Source organism: Camelina sativa, chromosome 1 (assembly GCF_000633955.1).
Source record: "Camelina sativa cultivar DH55 chromosome 1, Cs, whole genome shotgun sequence".
NCBI classification, from domain to species: Eukaryota; Viridiplantae; Streptophyta; class Magnoliopsida; order Brassicales; family Brassicaceae; genus Camelina; species Camelina sativa.
Genome location: NC_025685.1, coordinates 716,735 through 731,988, shown reverse-complemented (window position 1 = coordinate 731,988; position 15,254 = coordinate 716,735). Strand labels below are relative to the sequence as shown.

Genomic DNA, 15,254 nt, shown 5'->3' with positions numbered 1-15,254 from the left:
TTTGTGACCATGCAGGTGTTTCCCTGAAGGAATCGACGTATACTTTGAGAATGTAGGAGGCAAAATGCTAGACGCAGTGCTCCTAAACATGAAGTTACACGGCCGTATCGCAGTATGTGGTATGATCTCGCAGTACAACCTGGAGGACCAAGAAGGTGTACACAACCTAGCAACTGTAATCTACAAGCGGATTAGGATTCAAGGGTTTGTGGTCTCTGACTACTTCAACAAATACTTGAAGTTCCTGGATTTTGTGCTTCCATATATAAGAGAAGGGAAGATAACTTATGTTGAGGATGTAGTTGAAGGACTCGAGAACGGACCATCAGCTTTGCTTGGACTGTTCCATGGTAAGAACGTCGGCAAACAACTCATAGTGGTTGCTCGTGAATGAATCAGGCGGTTTCAAAATAAAGCCTTCTCGTAACGTAGGCGATTGCACAATTTCGCTATCTCTATTCTACAATTTTGTACCTACATTACAACAACACCACAATAACATAATAGATTCACAATTTTTGTACTTCTGATGTTTTATTAACAACTAAAAATATTTCATTATTCATTTACATTTTTCTACTGATTTTCTCTAGTTCTATAGTATTTTCGATCAGAATCAAAATATATATTAAAAAAAAAAATGTTTGTTGGTAATTTGAATTTTGCAAGAATAAATTTTTACAACAAAGAACTCAAGGGCCTTTGTATGCCTTAGATAAGTGGGCCTGTGTTTATGAATAAAAGCCCAATTAAATGCGTCGTTGTTTTTGGCATAGCTTCTCTCTCTCTCTCTCGATAGACTCTCTTACCTCTGAATTTCTCGTGTGTTGGAGCAATGGCGTCGAATCTCCTGAAAGCCCTAATCCGATCGCATATTCTTCCATCTTCCCGGAGGAATTTTAGTGTGGCCACCACTCAACTCGGCATTCCAACAGACGATCTCGTCGGAAATCACACCGCCAAATGGATGCAGGTACTTTTCGCGATCATGAACTAGTCTTTACCGTCCTTATTTTTCTAGCTCTTTCGCACCCCGCATAAATCTTTCCCAGAATTAGATCTTTAATTACTCTAATTTGCGTGAATTATTCGGGGATATAGTCTCGGTGATCCCCCCCCCCCCTTAGGGTTAGATCGTTGAACTGGATTTTGGAAATCACAGGGAAATGCTGATTTCTGAAAATTGCTGCTAGTGAGTCTCTTTCTCTTTCGAATAACTGAAAAATTGTTTTCGATGTTGGATCAGTGTTCATAGAGGCAGTGGTATCTGTATCAAACTGCTTACAAATTGTTTGGATGTTAAGGACATTAGATTAATCTTCCACAAGTATTACTGTTTTATTTATTTACTATTTACATGGAGAATTTGTGGTTTGACGGATAAAAACTATCTGCGCTATAATCTTGTCGTTGGAAAACTTAGGCCTTGTATTGATGTGCCCATGTACTCGAGAAATGTTCTTACATCAGTCTTTAACCATAATCCAGTGCCTAGCAATATATAAGCCAAAGGGCTTGAGTGCTGAATAGGTGTAGAAAACTGAGATACCTTTAATATCAGAAGAAACTGTTCTCATTCCTGATAATTTGTACTATCTTTGATTGCTAACTTTAAAAGTTTAGGTCAAAATTTGGTGCATTTATTTGTGGTATAAGATGCTTCTGTCTATCTTATTTTACATATTCAACGCTTAATAAGTGAATAGAACTCCACGAATCCATGGCATATTTTTCAATAGTTGTTGTCGTCATAGCACTATTACCTTCATAGCTTTTGTCTTGGAGTTAGTTCTTTTCGTTGATGAATTTCGGGAGGTAGAAAATTAAGTATGTGTTTTAACTATTAAGTTGTTTAGTCAAATCAATAAGTAGGTTTGAGCTTTTTCCTTTACGCTGGCACTACCCTAAGTACCCTTTGACACCCAGATCAACTTGCCCTTGTTACCAATGCTTGAGAAGACTGTGTGTTATCGGGTTGTTATGAAGAGATGGTACATACTCTTCCTAGTAAAGATGACAGCTCTGCGTTCATAGAAAATTAATGATTGAGTCTAGTGGAGTTATAAGTTTGGTTTGATTTTCAAATCCGTATATATTATATAAATTGCATAGGCTCTATACCAGTCCTTTCTGGTAAGTTATGAAGTTGTGTATCACATTTGTTTTCTTTGCCACTTTTCTGGTACTAACACTGTTGAGGAACTAATCTCTACAGGATAGAAGCAAGAAGTCACCAATGGAACTGATCAGTGAGGTTCCACCTATCAAAGTTGATGGAAGGATTGCTGCTTGTGAAGGAGGTTTGTCTCCTTTTCTCATTAGTGGCCCATTATATTGAGTAAATTTCTAAATGAGCAAAACAGATATTAATGTATAGATTGTATAACTTGCAGACACCAATCCGGCCCTTGGTCATCCAATTGAGTTCATATGCCTCGACCTAGATGAGCCTGCGATTTGCAAGTACTGTGGCCTTCGTTACGTTCAAGATCATCATCACTGAAGGCAAATTCTGAAAGAGAAATCGCTAGTCTCACTCCCTTTTTATTGCATTTTCTAAGTTTGTGTATTGTTTTTCCTGGTGTGCCCACATCGTCAGCTATAACATATATAATAAAGGATTCGATTGAAGTCGGGTAAGTTTGAATTTCGTTTCATCCTCACTTCAGCACTCAGTCATTTTGTAACATTCAATCAAGATCTGAAATCACTATAATTTCCCATGACACTGAGCTCATAAAAGAGCTTGGGGTTTGCACTAGTGTGGAGTTGGCTCTCTTTTTCCACGTTCCAACTCTAGGAATGGCCTTTTATGCTACCAAAATTTATTCGTTTATATGATTTTTTCTCGCTACTTAATACGGAGGTGGTGAGCAGCAATTCGCATAATTTAATTTCTCAAACTACAATAGTTGAATTTGCGCTAAACTATGCACAAACAAGATTTTACTAGGCTTACAAGTAAGGCCCACTAATAGGTAGGCCTTTGGAACCGGATTGCACGTGAGGCGCGTGTCCCATCATAACTTGAGACGCGAACAGAAATAAATATGATGCTACGCGCACCACGCGCACTTATACCGCGTCAACGACACGGTGCCAAAACGGGTGGTCTATATAGTCCAAGGATTTCGTCGTTTTTACAAAATTTTAAAAGAAAGGCGCGTGGAATAAAATTCAATTTTTTTTTTTAAATACATAACTATCAGATAACGACAGTTTGACTTGGATTACACATTTACTATTACGACGCATTTCATCTCGAAAAAAAAAAAACCGCTGAGTTCCAAGATTTGTATGAGAGAACTAGATGATGATCAATTATCGCAAGTACTAGAAAAAGGGTCTAGCTCAAAATCTAAAAATTAAGCGTTTGAGCCAGAGTTGAGGTCGAATTTGAATCGAGAAGATTGCTACATAATTCTTAGCATCATCATTATCTTCTTCATCAAGTCGATAAAAATCACGAAGCAAATCGTTTCCTTTGCCACGCTTATCGACGGGAGCATTAGCCGTGGTAAATCGCTTATCAGAGAACATAGGCTTGAATCGAGAGTCGATAGCGATTTTTGACTGACGCCTCGGCATACTACGGAATCTAGGGTCCGTGTGCGCCGACGAGAACCTTGGGTCGTTAATCATCTGATTGCCTTCCTCTGCGACTCCTCCTCCTCCACCACCGGATCCTTCACCCTTGCTTTGCTTTTTCTTCTTATTCGAACCCATCTTCTTCTTCTTCTTTAGATATGATTCTCAAAATGAACAGCGGAGAGCTTTTTAGGGTTTTAGGGAAGTGGCTGTTTAACGAGGTAGAAGAGAATCACAATCAAAGTTAGGGTTTTTATTTTATTACTCTGCTTTGGTTGGGCTCAAATTATAAAAATACGTTTTTTTTTAAATTTTTTTTTAAAGAAATAGTGATGACGTCATGTGAAATCAGACATAAGAAGAGGTGTTGTAGTAGTAGTACTGAACCAAAAAAAAACACAAAAAAAAAAAGAGTTATTCTAGAAAAAGAAACGCGTGTCAGTCACTCTTGGCTACGAATGATTCCCCTTTCCGATTAGATTTGGACCCTCTAATCTAAACCAAAAAAAAAAAAAAGATTAATTTTGAATTCATCATGACGAAGACGAAGACGACGACGACGATTCAATTTCTCTCACGACGTTGAATTTGTTGTAACTTCAATCTCGTCTTTTTAAAAACTTTTTTCTTTCTTTTTTCCGATTCGATTTAGCTTTCTGTCTTTCGGATCGGTTTCTTAGGTATTCTTTCACCAGTTTCATCAGTTTCTTCTACCAACTAAAAAAAAAAAAAATCTGATTTTTATTTATTTATATGCTCGATTGATCTGATCGAAACGGAGCTTCAAATCGTGGATCGAGAATTGGGATTCAAATCGAGTTTCATAGATCGATTCTGATCCAATCCCAATCCCAAGATAAACCCTCGTGTGGGATTTTGTCACAAAATCCTCTTCTCTTCTTATCTTTTCCGATCTGTGGTTGCCGAGAGACTCTCCGTTGCTGATCTCTATCTCGCCCCGTTGATTCTGAATTCTCCGTGTTCCCCTCCGTCGTCACTTTCTTTAATCGCCGTCGTGTTCCATTGAGGTACTTCCACTTCTCCGATTTGACTACTTATTGTAGTGTATGTGTATGAATGGATTTGAGTTTGACGTCATTGTGATTGATATATAAATTCAGTTTCGTAATCGAGGATGGATCCGCAGACGCAGAACACTTCGTTGCAGCGACTCCAGAATGTCGAGAATGTGAAAATTTCGGAACACTTAAGACTATTTCTTCCCTTAGAGAGATTGATTATGTGATTTGAGAATGTGTATGCGTTTTGTTTTCTTCCGCGCAGAGAGTTGTTAAGGTTTTGGAACTAGCTGGAGGAGTGATGGAAGAGCTCGCGAGCCCTTCTGGACCCAAAAAAGAGTTCGTCAACAGCCATTGCCGAGAGTTTATGCAATCTATGAAGGTTCTTCCCTCAATCTCTTCTTCATTACCGTTTATGCTTGACCTTATGGTTTATGAGTGATGGAACTTCTGATATTTTCTGATGGATTCTAGTGTTTTGATAAAACTAGCTTATGGAATAATATTGGGGCTCATTGACACAAGTCTAGATTAGTATTCTTTCTGCTCTTTCACCATATTTGCCTTCCTTTTATGAGTGTTGATCATTCAATTTGACACAAGTCTATATTAGGGTTCATTACGCTGCCTGATCAAAGTTTAGGGTTTAGTCTTCAAGACGGCCACTGCATTTCGTTTTGCAGTTAATGTACTTTTTCTTCTTTGGCTAGTGAACATATATGGTTTCATGTCTCACAATCTCTATGTTTGTATTATTCCTTTCCTGTTTCTTAGGATTTGACATTGATCCTTCATTCTTAGGCTTAAGGTTTTATGAGTGATATATTCATATTTGATAGAGCCTCACTGTTCAAAGAACATTTGGGCTCTCATTTGACACAAATCTAGATTAGAGAGTATTACATTCCATGAACAAGTAAAAGGCTTTTTTTCTTTTCTGGAGTTTTGATTTTGGGTTTTCTGTCTTGAATAAAGTTTGAATATTTCAGCTTCATTGTCTGATCCATGAACTTGTTCATCTTGGACTGTACATGTATGCAACATACAAATGTATCGCCAATCCATATATAATACAATATGAAAACTTGCAGGATATTCAAGTAACATTAAGGGAAGAGATCAAAAGCGCTTGCGAGTACCGTCCCTTTGAGAAATGCGATTACAACGCTAGAATAGCTAATGAGATCTGCTTCCAGAAGCTTGAATATGTTCTCACGCAGCTTGATGATCTGAAACAAACTGCTGACCGGTATATTTCTTCTGATTGAGCTCGCAACTCTAGGCAGATTTTTTTGCTCATTTTTGTGGGATTTTTACAAGTTGTATCTGTCTTCCTTGCTATTGATATTCATAAAAGGCTTACTTGACGAATTATGTTAAACCATTGTGCTATATAGTCTCTAGATCAGTTGTAGGTTATCCCAGTAAAGTTTGTCTGGTTTTTTTTAGCATGAGTGCCCTGTTGCACACAACTACACAAGTAAGATATTCTCCTACTTACTATATTAGATTTTGCGCAAGTAAAATTGACCCTTTACCAACTTAATTTATTAATGATCACGCTGAGGGATAAAAATTCGAACAAGGCTCTTTCGCAGCAGCAGCTTCTCGTCTTTATAAACACACTCTCCTCTTTTTAGTCCCTTTCTCTTCGTCTTTCTCTCTCTCTCTCTGCCTCTCTGTGAAAATTTGATGGCTATACTCTCAACATGTTGGCTAATTATAGAATCCATAGTGATTCGAGATGGTTTCTTGAGATCGTCTTATCTGAAACTATACATGCACCCTGTTGTTCTGTTTCTTTGTCAACTTCTTATATGGCTCTATCTCTTCTTTTTATGGCTTCACCCATCTTTTCAAACGTTATATAACGCCTTTTCATCGGTCTTGGTCACGTTCTCTAAGCTATTTACTAGTTTTCTCCAAGTCATGATAGTTAGAAGGGAGGCTACATGTACCATTGAGCCTAGGAAAGAGATCAAGAACACCCTTAATAACTTGGAACTTTCTAGAAGTATTCATAATCCGATTCCTGCCTTTAGCTTTTCTTTTAAATATCAAGTGGATACTCAATTAAAAGTTCTTCTAGCTCTGCGAGAAGGCAAGATTCTTGAAGAGGAAGACGATTTTTTCTACGAATTTGATCAAGAAGGTGAGCTTCTTGATACGGAGGGCGAGGAGGAAGAGGAAAAAGACATTGATGATGACATTGTTGATGCTGTAAACATGGAGAACAATCTTGAGTTCGAAATCCAGACGACTATGCCACTAGATCAAGGAGATGAATATTCTATAACCAGTGATGAAGAAGAAGAAGATATCGTAAACTCAGACGTGGAGAATGATGATCTATCTTCTCTAGTAGCTAGCGATAGAGATCATCATCCCTCGCCTTCATCTATTGCAAGCTTGGATTCAGCGTGCCAAGATTCAGTTGTGATAGAGAATCAAACACATCGAGTTGTTGAAGATGATGAAACTGATCAAGTATACAAGAAGTACTGCGAAAGAATGAGATGGTATGACATACTCAGCCGTGATAGAACCTATGGCCTAAGTAAGTCTATTTTTATTTTTACTGTCTTTATACAGTATAAGTTATAACTGGGGGAGACACCGAATAAATCTAAACTAGAATCGCAGGACCTACACAACAGTCGATTTGTCATTTTTACAGCATTCTCAAAGACTAACAATAATTGAATTTGAAACCAAAGTCTTTTTAATATACTATAGTTTACCAACCAGTACTATAACAAAATTTTGATGTTAATATTCATTTTTACCATTCCTAGGTGTGATCACGAACCAAATGACGGCAAGTAGTTTGCGCTCATGGGGGGAAACGGCAGAGAAGAGGCTAAAACAAAGCATAGAGAAGGACCTTGAGCTAGTTTATGTTGCTCAGTCTTGCTTATCATGGGAAGCTCTTCAGCATCAGTACATTACAGTGAGAGATAGTACAAAACCCGCTGATTCGAGAGGTGGGTTACATGACGTTATCTCTAGAGAGTTCCAAAACTTTCAGGTCTTGTTAGAGAGGTTCTTGGAAGATGAAAGGTGCCAAGGAAAAAGAGTCTTGAGCTTTGTTCAAAGGAGATTTGAGTTGATGAGCTTCTTTCAAGTCCCTCGACTTTCAGGTAATTACTTTATTTAATTGTCACAAATATCAAGCTAGAATTTTCAAATACTTTTCTTGGGTGGGTGGGTTACATCGAGTATAAATTGAGAGTTCATATAATAGTTTTTAATTACGTTGGTTGGAATCATAGGAACAAAAATCTACTTTTTTAGCAACAACGATTAGTTATGAATCTTTCTTTTTCTTATTAATTTTTTTTGAAGATGTGGTCATAAGATGAGTTTTAACAGACTTCTTGACTAAATTCTAAAATCTTTATCAAGATTCGACTCTACTCCTATAAGAAAACATTTTAAACTCCAAACATATCATTTTATATGGATTAATTTTTAAAAAAAAATTCCTTTTTTAAAATACCTTATAATTTGGAATTCTAATTTGTATTTCTAAAGAAATAGTCTAGTTTTGTTCTCTAACAGGTTATGTGTCGACAGAATCTTTCGACGTAAATTGGTGGATAAGTCACACAACTCACAAGTCACAAGAACACCCCTTATCTTACTTAGATGACTTGTGTGAAGTTGATGTTCGCTAAGATAGCACTATCCCATGTTTCTGCTCCATGATCTACTTGCTTCTTCTTCCTCTTCTTCAAGTTAGACACTGTTGGGGTGTTAGCTTGCTTCTCACCACTCTCTATACCAACCGAAACTTCATTATTCCCTCCAACAGTATGAGATTGTTCTTCAACATTCTCAATATTATCATCTTTCACACCATATCCTTCGACACTCTCCCAAATATGATCTCCAAAATTATAGCCAGATCTGATCAAAGCCTCCAAGTTGTCCACTTCACAATCTTTAATTTCATCACTCCCAATAAATTTAATGGACTCATATACATCACAGTTTTCGGTGGAGGAAATGTATGGATATACAACATCCTGCCAAAAACAAAACAAATAAACCAATTTAACATATATTCATGTTCGTTTATTAATTAGTTAAAAAAATTCAACATATTCGATTATATTCACAAAAATAAAAAGATTCAACTAACCTTGTTTCCAATTGATTTCTCTACAAGAAGGAACTCTTCATTGGAAACTTTTGCAGCACCTTTCCAATTAGAGCATCGACCAACTGTAATCTCTTTGTCAATCTTCTCTCCCATAAGTTGTCCAATGAGAGGAATGGCTTCCATAACCCAAACTTGAAGAGCGTATGAGAAACCATTGAGGATGTAACTTATGGGGTTCTTTAGTTTCTTTCTTGCTTCCATTATAGAGCTAACTAAATGGTCAAAAGCTACAAGACTCCAAGGATAACTCCTAACCTTCTCAAGATCCATGACCAGCTTGATGTATGAATATGGTATAGCTTTCTTCTCATCCTTAGCCACTACCAACCCAACAATTACACAAACTGAATCCTATTTTCTATTTTTCCCCACGATGGAGCTGCTTCAAGGTGGGTCTTCATCAAACTTTGAATGGTCATGATACCACCTCTCTTCAACAATTTACTCCAAAACCCATTATCATCTGTCCATTCCTCTGAATCACCACTAAAATCATCATCGAACTTTAGCCCAATAACTGCATGAAATTCTTGCATCGAGAATCTAAGTGGCTTCTTACCAAACACAAACCAGAGTTCATGTCTTCGCTTAGTCACCAACTGAAACACATCATATTGTGTATCAACCGAGCTGAGTACCCAAGACCATTCTCATACAATGCAAAAATCCTTGCGAAAACTGGATCACCCTTCACAATCTCATACTCTTTTGGTAATGCGCTCTTTATTATGTTCAAAATAGACATTCGACATGATTTGTTTATCTGTCCAACTTGTGGCTCACTTCCATCTTCCATAAGCCGCTTAGGATACCTTTTCTCCATTCCTGCCAAATAAAACAAAAATGAATTAGTATGAATTAGCCACAACATAATCAAATCAAATCAGATATTTAGACATGATAAATGGTTTCTAAAAATTTTTTAATGGTATATCACATACCTTAAGAAGCGGTGAAGATGCAACAAGTGAAGATACCACAAGCTAAGAAGCCGTGAGAGAAGGAAACACCTCTGAAATCATAATAATAATTGACAAATACATAAGAAAATTAAATACAAAAGAGTATCAATTTGAAAAAGCAAATAATTATGATTCATAAAACAATGATTCGGTTGAACAAAAAAGGTACCAAACAGGAATATAAAGTCAATACAATAGTGAAAAAAGTACCAAACAAAGAGATGATGCTTTGTCTCGATTTCTTGAGATACAATGAGTCAAAATTTGAAAAAAAAAACACAGATTCTTAAAACTATGATTTGTAATAGAATTCTACATACCTCTTAAGCGGTGAAGATGCAACAAGTAAAGATGTGACAAGCTAAGAAGCAGTGAGAGAAGGCAACACCTCTGAAATCATAACAAAAATCAAGAAAGACATGAGAAAATTATATCCTAAAAAGTTCAATTTCGAAAACAAATTAATACAGATGCTTTAAGAGCAAAAAAACTTAGATTGTTAATCATTTAGATGCAAAACAAAAATTTAAAGACAATACAATAGTGAAAAAAAAATACCAAAGGGAGAGATGATGATTACTCGATTTTTTTAGATAGAAAGAGTCAAAATTTCAAAAACAAAGTCACAATACAATATGGTTCACAATAAAATTATGATTTAAGAACAAAAAAACCTTGATTATTAATCTTTTTTATGCAAGACATGAATTTAAAGTGTATACAATTGTGAAAATAAGAAAACCGAGAGCTTCATTATCATCATTAACACATTATTAAGAAACTCATTGAAACATTGTTAATAGTATTTATAATCATACAAATTCTGGATTGAAATTGAGAATACAAAAGGATAAAAGTTAAACATGCCAAAAAAATTTCAAAATTAAACATACCCAAATTCGATCAACAAGGATAAATAGTCAAGAGAAATCCAAACTGAAAATTTCATAATTTACTTATAAGGGATACTAATCTAGGTTGAAATCGAGATTAAACAAGGACAAAATTTAAACATGCAAAAAAAAAACCCACAAAATCAACATACCTAATGTGATCGAGATGGCGAAATGGTGAAGAGAAATTCAACCGGATTGACCTTGAGATAGTGAAGAGGAGACCACCCAAACGACTAAGAACAATGGATAGACGGCGGAAGACAGTGAAGAAATTAAATCGGCGGAAGATGGTGAAGATGGAGAGAGAAGACGGTGAGATAGTGAAGACGGAGAGAGACGACAGTGAGATGGTGACGATGGTGAGACACGACGGTGAGATGGTGATGATGACACACAACGGTGAGATGGTGACGATGGTGAGAGACGGCGGTGAAATGGTGACGATGGTGAGAGACGGCGGAAGGGTTTTGTCTCCATTAGCCCTTTATGAAATTTTTTACATACGCATTGTTTTCTTACTTTGTCGATACAATAAATTTTTTCTTAAACGAGACCCATTAAGATAAATTAGACCCACTCGATTTCATCCCATAATTATTCCCACGACAATTTTAGATGTTTTTTTTCAATTCAGGAGTTTTTTTCAATTCAGGAGATATAAAATCAACAAATTTTATCTGAAAATATAATTAAGGGTATAATTGGCCTATTTTATATCTTAAAACCTATTTAACCAAACTTAAAAAAAAAGGTGTAGATAGCCAAATGTTTAGAAAAATATCCTTTATTTCTAATTTATATATATATATATATATATATTTCTCAATTTTATTTAAAAACTAGTTTAATTTGAGCTTGGTTAGACAGAGCAATAAGACAAGGGATTTAATTCTCTTGTGCCCTTTGAATTCATAAGACAAGTACAAAACCTCTCTCTCCTTCACCAAAAAAGGAGAAACAATAGGAATCAAGTCTCTGCCTAAACCTCCGAACCAACATCAGAGAGCCTGTGCCTCTTGGCAAAAGTGTGAAGATGACACAACTTGATTGAAATTTTGGTATAAATCTCATCATTTCGAATCTGTTCCAGCCAATTCTCTTCTCTGCTGATGCTCTGCAACTTTCTCATCAACAACCTCTCTGAAAAGCTTAGAATCCAACACACATTCCTCACTTCCATAAACATTTGCTTGAACACTTGCCATTAGTTTCGCAATCTCTCTACCTGAAAACCCTTCGGTTACTGCAGCCGCTTCTTTTAAGAGCTCTTCAGTGACTCCCTTTATCTCAATCTTCTGCTGTTCTTTCTTGAAGAGGCGCTGGAACAAACTCCGCTTACTTGGACCAGCCTCAGCTATGTACTTTTCTAGATAGAGCTTTAAAAGCTTGAACCGCTCTTCTTCTCCAGGTAAGGGGAATTCGAGAACCTCGTCCACACGGTCAGCCACAGCTGAGTCTAGGTCACCAGGTCTGTTTGTGGCAAGTGCTAAGACTATGTCTTTGGACTGATCACCCGTGCGGAAGAGAAGAGCATTTAGAGCACTTCTTTGGGCTTCACTCATGTATGTTTTGTTCCTCCTGTCAAATTCCCATGAACATAACAAAACTGTTAATCAAAAAGTGCTGAAAGGATCAGCTTCTAATTAATATACCAATAATAATAGCACTTACTCGCACAAAAATGCATCGGCTTCATCAATGAAGAGCAATAAACCTCTCTTAGACTTTTTGCCCCAATCAAACAGTTGGTGAATCTTTGTAACAGCCTGAGATCCAAGGGGAGCAACATCTCCACCCGTCATCAATGCATAATCCAAACCCTACACAAATTATGAACATTAGGAAAATAAGAATAGATGAAGGAACAAAACTCTGAGAATCCCATGAACCACCTAAAACTAAGACCCCAAATCAACTTTCAGATGTAATTTATGTAATCATGGAAATCAGCAACTACCATCTTCTGCACTACCGACCTAACTCTATCTTCTAGAGATTCCATTGCCCATTTGGGTGTCTTCTATAACGGATTCTGTTATAACTTAAATATATATGGAAAGAGATCATACAGATTTACGAGCAAGCTCTCTGGCAGCCATTGTTTTTCCTGTTCCTGGAGGACCATAGAAAAGCACATTTCGGAAAGGAGCCTGGTGGATTTTTGTGTTGGCGGTTGCATTAGCTAGCTGTTCAATTCTCTTGTGTAGTGGAGGATGCAAAATAACATCACCAAACCCTTTCCCATTTTTGGAAGCCGACTCCTTACCGCGCAATGTGGACATTACACGAGAAAGCGAACCAGACCAAGGGTACTTGCCTCTTGACGATTCTCGAATTAAGGATGGTTGTCCTAATATTCTGTCCACATAGCTCCAGATAACCTTTGCACCTTCTCTGCAACAAGTAAAAAAACAACCGGCTAAGTTTTTTTTTTCAATATATTTGTAGACAAGTTGACTGGCAGGTAGTATTATCAATAATTTAAACATATTCACAACCTTTCAACCTGATAATGGCAAAGTTTTTTTCTCAACATTCGGTCTACATATGTAGTCTTTACCTTGTTGTATAGATTCCCGCTGCGAGAGCAGTGACACCACCAACAGCAACAACCAATTTATTTTGATCCGTCAGAATTGCTCGCAAACCGCCTAGGAAAACAAAGAGTAAAATGTCAAACACCTCTAACAACTAGAATTTCCATTTATAAGTGCAATGTATACATTCTGAGGTCACAGATCTATTCTAATCACTAATTTGTTTGCACTACACAGGGAGTTTTCCATGTCTAGGTAAACCTGCCAAAAAAAAATCTAGACTACATAGAGACTATGTATGCACACCTCCGATATGGTCAAATGTTGTGTTTATGGCAGCAACCCATTTCTCTCTTTCTGCATTTGCTCGATCCACAAGCATTCTCCTGTTTACATCTTCAGCAAGCCTTGCTTCATGGGCCCTTCCTTCTGCTTCTGCTATAGCTTTGACTCTGATGGTCTCGCGTTCAACCTCAGCCTTCTCCCTCTCAGTTTGTCGTCTCTGTGCCTGGATCTGTTCCTCAGTAGCCCGTCGAGCTGATTCCTGTCTAATGGCCGAATCTTCTTGCATTTTCACAAGTTCTTGATTTCTTGCTCTGTGGTACTCATTCTCAGCCTGTAAAACAATTTACACAGCAGGCTGTTAGAAAGAAGAAAATAAAGTCCCAGTGTTGTAAAATTGTTTTGAGAATTACATGCCTGCATCCTCTTTCTTGCCAAGTCATCTTCATAACGGGCCATCTGCGATTTTGTCTGCGCTTGGTGTTGAGCAAATTTTTTCTGTTCATCATATATAACCTTATGCCTCTCCTGTAAAATGGAAAATGTCAGGCACAAAACTTTGCCGCCAAGAAGCAGCTAAACCGAAAAAATGAAATGATGCAGAAAATATGTCCCATATTGATCACTGGAAGCAGGTTTTGTCACAAGAAATCAAGAAACTACTTTCAACTTTACTAAGATAACAGTAGAAATCATTGTCTGCCATAGTTGCTAACTCATTTCTATTAGGTAGCCATTAGTTGTAACACCGTAATCCTAGACAAAATATCAAAATATTGGATAATTAAGTTAAAGTCAGTCGAACTCACAGTTTCAGCTTGGGCTTGCATAGCTTTAAACTCTTGCGCCTTTGCTGCAAACTCTGTTTGCTTTGTCTCTTCTTGCTGCTTAATACTTTCAAAAACCTACAATGAACCAAATACACAACAACTGTGAGCTCAACCACAACTGATAAAAACACAGAAAGAGAACACTTCAGAGATCCAACAAAGAGTGCTACCATTTTAAGCTCAAACCTATCTCTTTAAGCTTCATCATACAAGTTATAACTTAAAAGAATCCATTTCTCAGCTTTCACTTCCCTAAACGAAGATGCAGTAAAGATAATAACTATTTATCAGCTAGAGAAACCTTCCTATGAAGCCTTTCCTAAACCTAAGCATGATTCAATAGGGTTTTAGAGAAGATTCAAACCAAACAAAAAAAGAGAAGGTTCAAGACCTGTTTAGCGTAAGAGGAGCTGTTAATCTCCTTCAAGGCCTTAGCTCCACGCTCCAGAGCCTCCGGATCGAAACCACCGGAACTGGTCCTAGGATTATCATTCCGAGCTCGCGGAGGAGCAGAAGACTCTCCACCAGCAGCAGTCGACGGTGGCTTCTGAGTTTGCGAAGCTGGAGGAGAAGCCTGCTGCTGCTGCTGCTGAGGAATCGAAGAAGTAGAGAATCCAGAGAAACTGAAAGGACCATCTGAAGAAGCGACTTTAGATTGCGCAAGAGAAGCCGAAGCTGCTATGGCTGAAATCAATCCAATCGCACATTTCTGAGCCATTAAGGGTTGAACGAGACGAAACGAGACTTAGGGTTCTTCAAGATTCGAGAATGCTGTAAAAATAATGAAAACGAAAAAAAAAAAAGATTTATGAAGAAGAAATTGGCTTGGAGAAGAAGAAATTGGAAGCCGAAATATCTGTTGCCATTACAATTTACAAACCTCCGACGAGAAGCTTCTCAAAGGTTTTCGTAGGGTTTATGCGACGGGACAAGTTTTTTGGGCTAATTTTACGGGTTTAACTTATGGGTCGGTTT

General features: G+C 37.3%; 6 protein-coding genes across 8 annotated transcripts in view; 4 read left to right on the top strand and 2 right to left on the bottom strand.

Annotated features, from left to right (window-relative positions):
• LOC104782816 (NADP-dependent alkenal double bond reductase P1) overlaps window positions 1-466 on the top strand; it is a 2,400-nt gene extending 1,934 nt beyond the window's left edge. Inside the window, exon 5 of the mRNA XM_010507895.2 lies at window positions 16-466. Coding sequence (XP_010506197.1) covers window positions 16-394 — 379 coding nt within the window. The 3' untranslated portion in view covers window positions 395-466. The remainder of the gene's footprint in view (window positions 1-15) is intronic.
• On the top strand, window positions 787-2,761 carry LOC104782731 (NADH dehydrogenase [ubiquinone] iron-sulfur protein 6, mitochondrial). The gene is made up of 3 exons (XM_010507775.2): window positions 787-973; window positions 2,216-2,300; window positions 2,394-2,761. Exons 1-3 carry the CDS (start codon window positions 836-838, stop codon window positions 2,501-2,503), a joined length of 333 nt encoding a protein of 110 aa, XP_010506077.1. The 5' UTR covers window positions 787-835; the 3' UTR covers window positions 2,504-2,761.
• LOC104782641 (mediator of RNA polymerase II transcription subunit 11) lies at window positions 4,107-6,055 on the top strand. Its single transcript, XM_010507668.2, has 4 exons — window positions 4,107-4,616; window positions 4,710-4,777; window positions 4,873-4,989; window positions 5,699-6,055. The coding sequence occupies exons 2-4, from the start codon at window positions 4,724-4,726 to the stop codon at window positions 5,873-5,875; spliced, it is 348 nt and encodes a 115-aa protein (XP_010505970.1). The 5' UTR covers window positions 4,107-4,616; window positions 4,710-4,723; the 3' UTR covers window positions 5,876-6,055.
• On the top strand, window positions 6,271-7,815 carry LOC104782350. The gene is made up of 2 exons (XM_019237088.1): window positions 6,271-7,164; window positions 7,403-7,815. Exons 1-2 carry the CDS (start codon window positions 6,300-6,302, stop codon window positions 7,762-7,764), a joined length of 1,227 nt encoding a protein of 408 aa, XP_019092633.1. The 5' UTR covers window positions 6,271-6,299; the 3' UTR covers window positions 7,765-7,815.
• LOC109129243 lies at window positions 8,111-10,120 on the bottom strand. Of its 2 annotated transcripts, XM_019237064.1 has the most exons (4): window positions 10,055-10,120; window positions 9,714-9,784; window positions 8,752-9,597; window positions 8,111-8,635 (listed from the first exon to the last, which is right to left on the bottom strand). In XM_019237064.1, the coding sequence occupies exons 3-4, from the start codon at window positions 9,040-9,042 to the stop codon at window positions 8,252-8,254; spliced, it is 675 nt and encodes a 224-aa protein (XP_019092609.1). In that variant the 5' UTR covers window positions 9,043-9,597; window positions 9,714-9,784; window positions 10,055-10,120; the 3' UTR covers window positions 8,111-8,251. The 2 variants fall into 2 exon arrangements, with proteins under 2 accessions (XP_019092609.1, XP_019092614.1); XM_019237069.1 differs by lacking the exon at window positions 10,055-10,120 and having other exon boundaries at window positions 8,752-9,812.
• LOC104782495 (ATPase family AAA domain-containing protein 3-like) lies at window positions 11,493-15,229 on the bottom strand. Of its 2 annotated transcripts, none has more exons than XM_010507557.2 (9): window positions 15,160-15,229; window positions 14,671-15,050; window positions 14,259-14,354; window positions 13,867-13,977; window positions 13,474-13,783; window positions 13,191-13,281; window positions 12,700-13,024; window positions 12,302-12,450; window positions 11,493-12,208 (listed from the first exon to the last, which is right to left on the bottom strand). In XM_010507557.2, exons 2-9 carry the CDS (start codon window positions 14,995-14,997, stop codon window positions 11,701-11,703), a joined length of 1,917 nt encoding a protein of 638 aa, XP_010505859.1. In that variant the 5' UTR covers window positions 14,998-15,050; window positions 15,160-15,229; the 3' UTR covers window positions 11,493-11,700. The 2 variants fall into 2 exon arrangements, with proteins under 2 accessions (XP_010505859.1, XP_019099538.1); XM_019243993.1 differs by having other exon boundaries at window positions 15,149-15,222.

What these genes read in the sequence shown, in the direction of transcription:
- LOC104782731 (XM_010507775.2), top strand. Translation starts at nt 836, where the DNA reads ATGGCGTCGAATCTCCTGAAAGCCCTAATCCGATCGCATATTCTTCCA. An exon ending in ACACCGCCAAATGGATGCAG is followed by an intron (nt 974 to 2,215) that starts GTACTTTTCGCG and finishes TAATCTCTACAG; the next exon opens with GATAGAAGCAAGAAGTCACC. An exon ending in GATTGCTGCTTGTGAAGGAG is followed by an intron (nt 2,301 to 2,393) that starts GTTTGTCTCCTT and finishes TATAACTTGCAG; the next exon opens with ACACCAATCCGGCCCTTGGT.
- LOC104782641 (XM_010507668.2), top strand. Translation starts at nt 4,724, where the DNA reads ATGGATCCGCAGACGCAGAACACTTCGTTGCAGCGACTCCAGAATGTC. An exon ending in GACTCCAGAATGTCGAGAAT is followed by an intron (nt 4,778 to 4,872) that starts GTGAAAATTTCG and finishes TCTTCCGCGCAG; the next exon opens with AGAGTTGTTAAGGTTTTGGA. An exon ending in AGTTTATGCAATCTATGAAG is followed by an intron (nt 4,990 to 5,698) that starts GTTCTTCCCTCA and finishes GAAAACTTGCAG; the next exon opens with GATATTCAAGTAACATTAAG.
- LOC104782350 (XM_019237088.1), top strand. Translation starts at nt 6,300, where the DNA reads ATGGCTATACTCTCAACATGTTGGCTAATTATAGAATCCATAGTGATT. An exon ending in TGATAGAACCTATGGCCTAA is followed by an intron (nt 7,165 to 7,402) that starts GTAAGTCTATTT and finishes TACCATTCCTAG; the next exon opens with GTGTGATCACGAACCAAATG.
- LOC109129243 (XM_019237064.1), bottom strand. Translation starts at nt 9,042, where the DNA reads ATGGATCTTGAGAAGGTTAGGAGTTATCCTTGGAGTCTTGTAGCTTTT. An exon ending in AGAAATCAATTGGAAACAAG is followed by an intron (nt 8,636 to 8,751) that starts GTTAGTTGAATC and finishes TGTTTTTGGCAG; the next exon opens with GATGTTGTATATCCATACAT.
- LOC104782495 (XM_010507557.2), bottom strand. Translation starts at nt 14,997, where the DNA reads ATGGCTCAGAAATGTGCGATTGGATTGATTTCAGCCATAGCAGCTTCG. An exon ending in TGCAAGCCCAAGCTGAAACT is followed by an intron (nt 13,978 to 14,258) that starts GTGAGTTCGACT and finishes TCCATTTTACAG; the next exon opens with GAGAGGCATAAGGTTATATA. An exon ending in GCCGATGCATTTTTGTGCGA is followed by an intron (nt 12,209 to 12,301) that starts GTAAGTGCTATT and finishes GGAATTTGACAG; the next exon opens with GAGGAACAAAACATACATGA.